Below are 12,789 nucleotides of genomic sequence, written 5' to 3' on the forward strand. Positions count from 1 at the left end.
CAACTTATCAATGTGCTTGTTCTTGTATTACCAGAAAAATAAAGTGAGAAAGTAAATGACTGTAAACATTCAATCTATTGCAGTAACTGGTCGCAGTCAGCAACTTAGTAGCTGTTGATCCAAGTAGTCAGTGATGAACATCCTCTTTGCTCAGACTCTAGCAGTAGATGAGTTTAAATGAGCAGATGAATGGATGTCCCAAGTTACAGCGTTCACTGGTCCAGCCTCGAGTGTCTGCACCAGAACAAAGATCAACAACAATGTGCAGAGTTAGTCACCGATGGTTCTCATGGAGGACCATGTTATCCATCTCATACGGGTGTAAGAGAAGACTGAATAGCTTCCTGCCTGTGTGTCTGTGTGTTTTTAAAGATAAAAACAGAAGCCTTCCATCGTTCATCCTGCACCCCCTGTATATCATCTGTTGTATGCAGCTGAGGAACAGTCCTCTCAGAGCAGCTATCAAAGGCTAAATGTCAGCATCTTTACCTCACATTATGCACATAATTCAAAGTTAGCCTGGAAGTATATTCACATCCTTCCCCTCATTTTGAGGTCTTACCTTGGCTGTTCAAGTAGAGACAGTCGTAGCCGTGACTGCTGCTGTGGGAATACCAGTTGTTGTAGTCGAACGGTGTACCATCATCCCACCTCCAGTAGCCCTGCAGAGGAGATAGTCGACTTAGTAAGAGCTTATTGCAACACTGCAGAAATTTGTTGTTTTGAAAAGTTTGTATGTGAATCTCATTTCTGACCTGGAATCTGTATCCACCTATCCAGGCTGTTAAGAAACCAGCCCTCCAGGTCAGCTGCTTCAGGAAATTGTACTCCAATAAACTGTGGGCTGACGCCAGGCTCGAACCCAAACTCTCACAGAGAAACTGGACAGAGAGCGAGAGAGATTAAATGATTGTACATTTTGCTCTTCATGTGTGCACTGTCTTTCCCCTACATGCATGAACATGAACAGGCGCTAGTAACTACAAATAAATATCAGTGTCTCTGGTGCTTCACACCAGATCAACCAGTGAACCACAAACTGCAGCAGTGAAAATGGTTGTGGTTGCACTTGGATTGAAGGAACAGTCCCACATTTGGGAGAAAATCTCAATTTAATTTTGACAGTGCTGTTGTAATGTTGCTGGCTAAAGGCTAAAGACATCCTGGACATATAGGGATAAACCCAACGTTTCTTCTCATCTCTTGACATATATATGTATGTTTTACCTCTGCATTACTCCAGGAATATGTGAGGTTGACTAGCAGGTAACAGTTGTCTTTGTAAGGGTGCCATCCTAGAGGACAGTTTGAAGCTGATCTCTCTGGAAAAAAAAAATGACAATGAACATTTAACCATTATTTAGAGACCAGTTGGACGCTCAGGTAAATCTCTAAAGATCAGTGTTTGAAAACAGACATACTGTACAAACATGAAACTACTTTACTTTTTATCAAAAGATCAAAAGAACATTTTTAGGTAACACAGTGCACAGATTTTGTCATACATGGGTCATCAACAGTGCAGGGAGCAGGGAGGGAACACAGATTGTTTTTTTATCAACTGTGATTATTTTGTGGACATCTGTTTCTTCTTGCATTTTAACGGTTTGTTAAATCATATTACTGGTGTGTATGGTGTCCTGCAATGAGCTTACGTGGAGCGATGTCCCTCAGTATATCCTCCAGTGCAACATCTGCAGCAACAAAGACACGATACGATGCTATAAATACGTTTGGTGTTCAGGAGACGCTTATGAGAGAAGTCATGATCAATGAGGATGAACCCTCTGCTCATTATTGTCCTCAGCTGTTATATTTGTTGTTAATAGACTCTGACCTGGATCTGAAAGTTCAGCTGTCTCTTCCTGCACATCATCTTCTTCTGAAACAAAGTGAGAGTGAAAATATGACTGTGTGGCCTGAGTGCCCCATATCCCAAAATGTCCCCACAGTTCACAGACCTTTAAAAGTTTACATAGAAGACAGAGTAGAAATCAGGCAAGTAGACACTGACCTGAGGCAACAAGTTCAGCTTCCTCCTCTCCCACATCTGCTACTGCCACAACTGAGAGGAAAAGAGGAAACAATTGTTACTTTTAAAAAAAAAACAATCCACAATCTCACTAGAAAAAATATCTGAAGAGTTGCAAAGTATCAGCAGTGAGCTGGGATCATAATTAATGTTTGGAGGTACTGAACACATGCAGCTGTAAGACTCAGCATGTTGCTCTGACTGCTGTGCAGCTGTAGACACTTTAAACAGAAGGCACTGAGTGACAGCAGGTCAAACAGACACTGACCTGGATCTGAAACATCAGCTCTCTCCTCAGGAACAACATCTTCCACTGGAACAACTGAGAGGAAAGACATTTTTTATGTGTTAATGACAAGAGGTTGTTGTCAATATTTCTTCTATCACTATGACTGACAATGAACAGGAGGGCCAGTTGACAATAACTACAATAATAATAATAATGCACCAAGTGCTTCACATACAGACAGAATGAACATAAATCAGGGATGTTAAAGAGACACTGACCTGGGACTGACACATCAGCTCTCTCTTCTGGAACATTTTCCACTGGAACGACTGGGAATACAAACAGTACAATTTGGGAAATGTGGAACATGATCTATACTTGTAACTACAGTCCCTCATCTTCATGAACGTGCCATACTGCATCAACAGAGCACCTTTAAAATATGAATTTCTTTGTAACTCAGGACACTTTAAGACATGAGAGACTGTCCCTACAAGAAAATAAAGAACATCTGTTGTTTCTTCAAACACAGAAAATCATCCCATGTTTACATTTTCCTGACAAAAACCTCTTGTGATTGGTGGTTTGTTTCGGCATCATTTGAGACAAAATTTTGAGCTTAATCTTGACAAAAAAAATTCCCTAACCAACCTGTACATCGGCCTGAAGGGCGTCAGATCATATGAGCTGGTTTTTGGGAGACACTGACATCATATTTCGCTTTGAAGTTGTTTGTTGTTTGGAGTCTAATGATGACTTTACCTGCTGCAGTGCTGACAGAGAGTGTGACACAGAGAAGAGAGAGGAGCAGCTCAGTCTTCATGATGAACATGATGAAGGTCTGGAGGAAAATAGAGAACCAGGATTTGCACTGTGTTGTGTTCAGTGTAACATTTTCTGAAAAAACTGATGACTGTACAAATATTAGTTATTAGCCCAAAGTTACTGCTACACTTGAAGGCTGAAAAGAGAAAGCGATCAGAGGGGATGAGAGCGTTTAGAAATCTGAACAGGTCTTACCTGGTTGAAGTCAGCGTCAGCTATAATGACCATGAAAGCTTGCTCTGCTCTTTATATACTGTCTTTCAACACAGACTCACCTCAAGTGTCAAGTCCTCACTACAATCACCGGAACAAGATAAGAGCTGATAAAAAAGGTTTTCACCACAGTTTACCTGAACTGATCGAGGTTGTGTTTGTGTGTGTGTGTGTGTGTGGGTGTGTGTGTGTGTGTGTGTGTGTGTGTGTGTGTGTGTGTGTGTGTGTGTGAAAGAAGGTCAGTGTATATAGTTGAATCACTGCTTTACACAATCCGGACTGCTGGGAAACAATCCTGTCATTTCATAAAAACATCCTCATAAATAACAAACTTACTATAAAATGAAACAATGACAAGAACAAGAGCTAGGACCATGACTTCCTGTACAAAAGTAAGAGCAACAAACTGTTCAGAAATTTCAATAGAATAAAATGTACTATATTAAAGTTTTTATGTGATGCAAAGAGAATTTCAACAAATATAACTAAAGTGCTTCTCAAACACATTACCTGCCATAACTTTAAGGTTTGAATAGCTTGTTTTTGAGGTGTTGGTAACTTTGAACAGAGCCTCGGTAGCTGTTTCCACCTGCTTGGGGTCTTTGTCCTGAGCTATGCTAATCAACTCCAGGTGATCCACATGGCAATTTTCCATCCATATTTAGAGCACTTGAAATTAACTTCTAGAAAATAGTCAAAAGAAAACAAAATGTGAAGTATTATATGTTTCCATCTACTACTGTGGTGTGAATATGAGTTCAATTTTTGATGGGGTAAACAATGGGTGGAGCTAATTCTGCAGTTGGTCCCATTAAACCATTGCAGAAGAAGACAGAATGAGATGGCATCATTAAAAGAGCTCCAGTCAAAGCTCAAGCAATGGAAAACATGATGGAAATATGATTTCTGTTTGTTTCATGTGTTAATGTGATGAAGGTTGAAGTCTCCTCATCGCTGCACACAGATCTGATGTTTTTGTCTCTTCAGTGGAAGCCTAAGTGACATTCAGGTCACATTCTTCAAGAATTTCCAGGGTTTTCACTCTGTTTTTTTATTCACAAATTGAACATGATGAATAGAGACAGATGGATGGAAACACTTCCAGACATGAGAGTGTTGCTGTATCTCATACTCTTAGTTGTTTCTCAAAATGTCTTTTAATCATTTTATGGGAAACTGCAGTGGTTTTCAGCCTGGGCCAATTTTACATGGCTGATTTTCTGATTATGGCTCATGGTTTTATGGTTAACTTTGCCCTGTAAGAACCTCTGTTGTGTCTTTGGTAAAAGAGGGTACATCAGGGCAGGCAGCCTCTTGAAGCTCTCCAAGTGGACTTCAGTTTAAAGGAAAGCATGTTAAACACCACAGTGTATTTATAATAGACTACATGGGATGTGCTCAAAAAAGACTTAAAGACTGAAAAAAAGACTTTGAAGTTGTTGCATTTGCTTTCTCCTCTAAATGTTGCCCAGTAGACTATTTTAGTAAGGCCAGTGTGTCCTGTGTCTCAGCTACCTTTGCGAATTAGGACAGTGTTGGACTCAGTGGGCCTCAATTGGACAAAAGGACCAATGTGAACATGTTCATGTGTTTAGTCAGAGAAGTGAAAACAGAGTTTTGAAGAAGCAGCCTCTTCGTGGTTCTGACCCACTGTTTCTTCACTGAAGTCACCCTGCAGCAAACACTGCAGTGCTGCAGAATACACCTTCATTTACGCTACATTTACAACCCCTTCCTGCTCCTGCATACTGTGCTTTGATTCAAAGCAATAAAGTGTTTGTGGTGTTACCTCATGCTATGAAGTGTAACAATTATACACACCGCTTTCAAAGAAGTCTGAAGATAATCTGGCTGAAGCGCTCTTTCATTGGCTGGTCCACAGTGACAACAGCAATGTCTTCAGCTGCTGTTGGCATCAAACTGTTGTGCGTCATCAGAATATAATGTGGTTTAATGATAGGAAGACATCTTACTCAACATCATTACTCAACATTATGATTCACTACACGTAAACATGCTTGTATAATGTTTAACTTAATGGTATATTACTAGTGTGTTGTATAAAGCATGTCCATATTTTCATCCACAGTTATCTGTTCCACCTGGTAGGCATTTTGCCTGCGACACCCACTCTGGTGCACTTCGGGTCAGCTTCAGGGTCGTCAACTGGTGCCACCTTTCACTGAGGTTCACTGATATTTCGCCCTCTAGCCAGTGCATCTCCAGGTGTGTGTGTGTGTGTGTGTGTGTGTGTGTGTGGGGGGGGGGGGGGGGGGGGGGGGATATCTTCACATCAGGTGAATTCAAATAAGATATTAGTTGACATCCGCACACAGTTGACATTGACACCCTAACCCTAACAGAATGGATGGAAGACTGCATCTTGTTAAAACATGATTTTACCTCCTACAAATCAGGGGGTTATTTATTTGCTTATTCATTGATTCACTATTTTATATGTATTTTTTAATGCATTTATTATAGTTTTAATTTTCATATATATATATATATATGTGTGTGTGTGTGTGTGTGTGTGTGTGTGTGTGTTTTCCATTATTTCTCATTAAAACTTATAAAAGGATCATTTCCTCACAAGAGGCCTCTCACCGCAGCCGGAGCTCCCATCAGTCCTTGTGCTTAATAAAATGCATTTTATAAAAACCTGTGGGAAGTTGGTGTCATTATTATTATTATTATTATTATTATTATTATCACTTTTTAGTAAGAGCAAGGTTTTGTTTTGTTTTTTTTACAAATGTAAGGTTTTAGACAAAAAACAACAGAACCATGCATGTTCTTATTTTAATCCTGTGTGTATATATGGATGTGTTTCCCTTTTATTCAACTTTTATCTTCATTATTCGCATGTATATACATTGTGATTTTTATGAGCACTTGTTTGAAAGAACTTTTTTATTATTTTAGCACTTATGTTTTACTAATCCCTCTTGTTTTATGTCTAACCTTTAAAATTCAAATCAAGCACTTATTATTTATTCTCTTATTATATTGTATAAAGCTTGCTCCTTTTAAGTTATGACAGCCCTAAGTGTTACAGCAGAGACCCTGGAAAAGGAGGGGGTATTTTGATAAATATACAAGTTCCCACTACTGGCCTGCACCGTTGCCCAGTCCACCATGCATCTTTGAACATTACATTTGGCCAGACTTTTAAGTAGTTTTTAAGGATCAAAGATCCATTTTTATCCCACAAATAAAAAGGGTCCCAATATCCCTTGGATCCCCATAGCCCCCGAGAGCCCGGGCCCCTCGCAGTGCTCCCCCAAGAGCACTGTGCTTTCACCCAAACCTAACAGTTAACTGAGCTCCTCATATCAACAGCTCACCATTGTTAAAAAATTGGTGTGCAAAGCATCTTGGGATATGGGAGGCCACGAAGGATAGTAGCAATGCATCCTCCGAATACAGGGAAAAGGAGGATGCGTCTGCATTTGGACAAGCCTTCGAATTTGGACGAATTGGGACAGCCTTCGCGCAGCCTTATGACGTAATTGGCCTTCAAATTCACCCTCCGAAGGATGCAGCCGCTGAATTGGGATACAGCTAAAGTGTCCCTCCTCTGTAGCCACAGCCAGTAGCTAGCTCTCTCTACCTCCTCTGCTAGCTCCTTGAAGGCCCTCTGCAGACTTGTGCCTGTCGTTCCAGCAGCACGGAGAAGTCGGATCGCCGACCTGCCCACAAAGCCCCTGCACCCAACTTTTACCAGGTGGGTGGACACGGTCCAGCCTGCCTCTCTGCACTCTGCAGGCAGATTTATGTACTTGAACCACTTGAACTCATGCGCAGCTGGTATTCCTTCCTCCCAAGGAACAGTCAACTTGATATTGAAGACCTTCTTGGCATCTGTGGACCACATCATGATGTCTGGCCTTAGAGTTGTCTGCATGATCCCAGTTGGAGAGACCAGCTGCTTGCCAAGGTCAATGTGCATTTCCTGTTCCTTTTTCAGGAGTAAGCAGCGATCTTATTTTGCCCGCTGCCAGCTTCTGCTGGATCTCTCCTGGTCTGATGAACGGAGCGCTTTGTGATTGGTTACCATCTCAAGTGACAAGATGTGCTGGAGTTCTGCTTTGGGGACAGGGGACACTTGTTTTTGCTCCCGAACCATTGGGAGAGGTTTTGCGAACAAGGAAAAGTATCATATGCTGCCCTCATTTCTCATGCTTCCACGTAGGAAAGCTACGTCACAAGCACCACCCATAGCAACCCATGCAGATAAATTGGTGATGTCTGGACACACAAATCCCATCTGATTCCTTGCAAATAACAGTACAGATAGTCCATCTTAAAGGACTGATCGTGGAAGCAAATCTGATTTGCCTTCAGTTTGAACCAAACCATGGTGTAAAGATGGTTCCTGGTGAGATATTAAGGTGGACATAAAATATCAGTGAGACACGTAGCCTTTGAGTAAAAGAAGATTTGTTGAGGTTGTGTGCCCATTTCACCTATTGTGTCATTATTTTTGTCCACACAGCTTTCCACAAAATCATTATCAAATGCACATTTAGAAACTTTCATTCATTCATCTTCTATACCCACGTATCCCTTTCGGGATTTAGAAACTTAAGTTTACATTTTTATGATCGATGGATTTTACTGATGATTGAGATTTTGCACAAGAACACAATGATGGCTTGTACATACAAGTGATGAATTAATTGTACACGCCTACAAATAACCACAGCTGTATGTAATGACTGCTGTTCAGAACAGTTGCATCACAATCACACACATGTGCCCAGTTCCACAATGACTGAGATTCATGAAACAGAATTAGTGTGACTTTATGAATCGGATGAAAAGAATTTCTGTCTGCAGTTTTAGTCTGAATCTATGCAGTTTTTTGAATCTGGCCCCTGATTTAGACTCTGTATGTCTCTCAAGATACAAATGGAAGTTCATACCATCCCCAGACCAGCAGAGGCATTTATCTGCAACACTGCAATGCAGGGAAACTTTCATTTCCCTCAGCTTCAAACTCTTTTTGCACTTCAAACCTTGAGAATTTCTTTACTCTGCAGCTAGTAGCTCTTAGTAGCATATCAAAGGTTTTATTTTCTGTGATCTTTCATACCACTTGTAGCACCAACACCATGGATGAAAGCATTAGTCCTGAGCCGTTTCTACAGCACATTTGTTGAACTGCTTTGATAGAAGCTTGGTAAACAATGAATTCTGCTTTCTGAACCACGACTGTTGATGACTTTCCTCTGTGACAACTCAAGTTACTCTCCAGACTACAACTGGACTTCAGCAGCCACTTTTCAACCAAGCTTTTCAAGGATGATCACACTTTGTTCCACTCTGACAAGTAGTTTTAATGGAAAAGAAGTAGTGTAATAATGACACAAGCAAAAATGCTTTTACACAAAGGTTACTTAAAAATTAATCATTCAACCCTTTTAAAAATGGAAAACGATAATACAATAAGACACACAATAAAGCTCATCAGTTGTCTTCACACAGAAAAAACAATCCCAGCTGATCCATCCCAAGGCCTCAGATGTTGAGTATGAATGTTAACAGCTGAACGGGTTTATGGCACAGATGAAGCGTAAAGAAGAGGTACACTGAGTGTTACGCCATCCAGCTGAAATTTGATCAAAACAAGAGAAAATATAGCACATTTTATACCATGTGATATAATTAAGATAGAGGCAGGTGAGAGTAGATCAAAGTTTAGTAGTGATGTAGTTATCCAGTCAAATAAAACAGGTGGACTTACTGGTGGAGCTCAAGTAAATGCATGGGGAGGTGCTGACAGTGGATTGGGATTGCCAGTTGGTGTAATAGAAACCTTCACGGTCGATCCACATCCACCGACCCTGAGAGACAAAGTGAGTGTTATGAAGTATTGCTCTCATGAGGTCTAGACCCCTGTAGACCAGGTCCTGGACTTGACCTGGACTGACTGAGGTGGTCTTGCTTCATAAATTCAGACCTGCAGGTTGAAGCCTCCCAGCCACGCGGTGCTCTGACCGGCTGTCTGTGTGATCTGCTGGAGGAAGCTGTACTCTCTGGGGTTGGTGACGGAGGCCAGGTTGCCACCCAGGCCGTTGCAGTGCTCCTGTTGGACAGAGGAAGCACAGTTGGATCTTTGTAGCTGTACAACTAAACAGTTGTGTCATTTCATGTCCTCATTTTCTTCCAAATGGAATTGTCTTAACTTCTATGTGTCTGTCAGATGAGAGAGAAAGCTACGGCTTGAACTGCATTGTTGACAGTGTGTACCAGCTTAATGGGGCTAACTGTTCACAATAATAATACAAGTGTTACAGTAGCAGTACCTCAGCATTGTACCAGGACATGGCAGTATTGATGAACTGGAAGCAGCGAGAGCCATGGCTGAACCAGCCGACTGGACAGAAGTTAAAACGAGCTACAGAGAGACATAAGAGAGAGAGCATTGACTTTATTTCAACATAGCACTTTCACTGAAACACACTGATAACAGATCCTTTCTAATCTAACATATCACAGCCTCCTGCAGCAGAAACAGCTGTTCTAATGAAACCAACACCTGTCTATAATGGATCTGATATACTGTGGAGAAGAGTCAGAGCAGAGTAAAAAGTGAGCAGGTTGTAGTATAGCCTAACACATGGAAATCTACTGCTATGGTCCTTTAAGCATGTGATGCTTATGGTGAGATATTTGGAGAGTCTACATGACATTTGTGATATTTGGAGAGACGTGTCTGACTTTCTCTTTCAGTGGTCTTGCTGTTGCCATGATGACATCACTCATGAAGGAACATAAAGGAAAGATTAAAACAGTGATGTGACTCTTACATTGAGGTGGTGCTGCCTCCTCCAAGACACGTGCTGCACAGCAGAGAAACACAGTCAGTACAACGAAAAGTAATCAGCAGACGTACTATAAAACACTGTACGTATGGACACTCTCCATATATGCATTATATTAGACTATCAAAATATTTATGTGTTCGTTACAAGATGAAGTCGTCTCATTGTGTGCAGGTTGTTGTTAAAAATCTCTTTCATCTCTCATCTCATTGAACTTTTTTCTATAGAACAATGTAACACATAGTAGCACATGTACTTGACAAAGTATATCTGATAACTCAAATTCATGACTTTCCAATGAGCAGCTACAGAATATATTGTGAAGAGTGACGTGTGTCCTTCCTGATTACCGTTTCTGGGAACAGAGCCAGAATCTTTTGGCTCCAATACTTCTTCATCTTTCATCATCTTGTCCTCCGTCTCTGAAACATCAATAATTTCATCAGACCTCTGTTTAGTTAAGATATTTGACTTTACAGTGCGTCAGTTTCTTTTAGAGTACAAAGACCTGTGTGTGTCTGTGTGTGTGTCTGTGTGTGTATTACAGCAACGACCTTTAATACTGACCTGGAGCCTTTTCTTCAGCTGGAGCTGCAAGAAAAACAACACTGTCATTAACAGTGGTGCACGAGTTACTATTCTGTCCCACCATGCATGTGTGTGTGTGTGTGTGTGTGTGTGTGTGTGTGTGTGTGTGTGTGTGTGTGCGCAATGCTATACACAGCCTTACAACAGAGCACAATGGTATCATACTATGTTAGAGAATTGCTGATTGACTCATAAACACACACACACACACACACACACACACACACACACACACACACACACACATAGATGAGAGAGTGTGGGTTCTCAGTGGCCTGTGTTGAGTCTGACCTGCAAATGCAGCACAGAGGAGAATGGAGAGGACGAGGACAGTCTTCATGATGATGAACTACAGATTGTTCTCTGTGGAGAAAAAAGAACTGGCAATAAATATACAGAGAGAGAGCTGATCCATGAGCTCTTCTGAAGGAAAAGAAATCCAGCAGGCGTCTTACCTGTCAGTTAAATGTGAGCTGATGTTGTTCAGGTATCAGTTGAGTGATGCAGTGATGACATGAGGCTGTCCTGCTCTTTATATACACACCTGAACCACACTGAGTCACATTGTTGTGGACATGTGCATGGTGGAACGTGCCAGTGTTTGTCTATGACTCAGCGCAGTGCGTGTGAAGGTGATTGAAGTGTGAACCTGAACTCTGATCTGTTTCCTGACAGCACGTAAAGAGTTGTTTTTGTGATATCTGCTCAGGTTAAGGGTTGAAAAAAAAAAAAAAAACTGACACAGGGCTGAGTATGCATTTGCATTTTGTGTGTTAGCTGTGTGTTCTGTGCTTGTTTTTTAAAGGAAATATGAACAGTGGTGACACAATATCCACATTTTTAACATGCATCTTAACAGTAAGTCAGCAATACCATAACCAAAAAAGTCAACTGCTAGCAAGTAAAAGTCCTGCATTAAATTCAGTATTAGCTGTACATGATGTCATTGGAGCATTTTAATCAGCTGATTCTGGTGGAGCTGCAACTGTGTGTGATATCCTGTAGTTGCTGCCACTGTTCCACTGACTTTTCAAACTCTCAGTTAACTGGAAAAATGAAATGTCTTCCTTGGGTTTACTCTCCACTTCCCACAACAAGAAACAACGATTAACTGCAGCTCTCTCTTCTAATGTCATATGATTTGGGTGATACAATCACAGGTGGATAGCTTGAAGAACATCAGTTCACACCTGGCATTAGAATGCGAATATGATCACTTGTGGTCATATCTCACCTCCCCACTGTGTTTGCAAATAAACACATACATCATTTCCATTTGCAAAGACGTTGTCCTGACTCAAATGGAAATCAGTTTCATGTGTACTCCATCCACCAGAATCTGTTTTTGTTTTTGTGGCTGTTTCTTGTTGTTTCACACTTTAATATGATGTGCTGATGATTACTTAATGTTCATACCCAACCCTTACGCAGAGGGCATCAGTTGAATAATATTAGCTTGTTTGTGTCCACCTGATGAATGGAAGACCAACACTCACTCTTTTTTAGCTCTGGTTTGGTTTTCACCAACTCCTGAGAAAAATATCTGCCTCTGTAGCTGCTAAATACTGGAGAAAATAAACCTCTTACAGCTTCCTCATCCTTTCTTCAGTCCTTGTATCTTGTATCTTGTGTAGCTGTGTTCACCAGCTAGACTCTTCCTGTGTCAGTCTGCTGTTTGCTGCTGAGTAGGTAGTGTACAGTGGGCTTTTAGAGCCTTTTTTAATAGAGATTAATATAAGAAGTGCATGCAAATTAGAAACACTCTTTTGCATATACTGTTTTTGTTTCTAATTTGCATGCACTTCTTATATTAATCTTTACTGATGCTGCTGTATTCTGGAATTTCCCCTCGCAGGACAAATAAAGGAATATTGATCTTGATCTTGATCTTTTCACTGAAAACAGCCGCTTGCTGCTGCTGCTGCTGCTGCTGCTGCTGCTGCTGCTGCTTGACACAAGGTCAATGAAAGCCATAAGACTGAACCATCACATTCAAGTTGTTGTCCATAAAATCAAAATGGTGAGCTGAAAGAGCCTAAAAAAGAACTTTTCATTACAAGCAACCAGTTTCA

General features: G+C 40.9%; 1 protein-coding gene across 1 annotated transcript; it reads right to left on the minus strand.

The window, feature by feature from the left end:
* Window positions 1-8,842: 8,842 nt before the first annotated feature.
* On the minus strand, window positions 8,843-11,084 carry LOC143320026 (ladderlectin-like). The gene is made up of 8 exons (XM_076729390.1): window positions 11,009-11,084; window positions 10,697-10,720; window positions 10,480-10,551; window positions 10,115-10,147; window positions 9,611-9,702; window positions 9,265-9,390; window positions 9,049-9,148; window positions 8,843-8,913 (listed from the first exon to the last, which is right to left on the minus strand). The coding sequence occupies exons 1-8, from the start codon at window positions 11,055-11,057 to the stop codon at window positions 8,843-8,845; spliced, it is 567 nt and encodes a 188-aa protein (XP_076585505.1). The 5' UTR covers window positions 11,058-11,084.
* Window positions 11,085-12,789: the final 1,705 nt, after the last annotated feature.

The sequence above is a fragment of the Chaetodon auriga genome, chromosome 4, assembly GCF_051107435.1.
Source record: "Chaetodon auriga isolate fChaAug3 chromosome 4, fChaAug3.hap1, whole genome shotgun sequence".
NCBI classification, from domain to species: Eukaryota; Metazoa; Chordata; class Actinopteri; order Chaetodontiformes; family Chaetodontidae; genus Chaetodon; species Chaetodon auriga.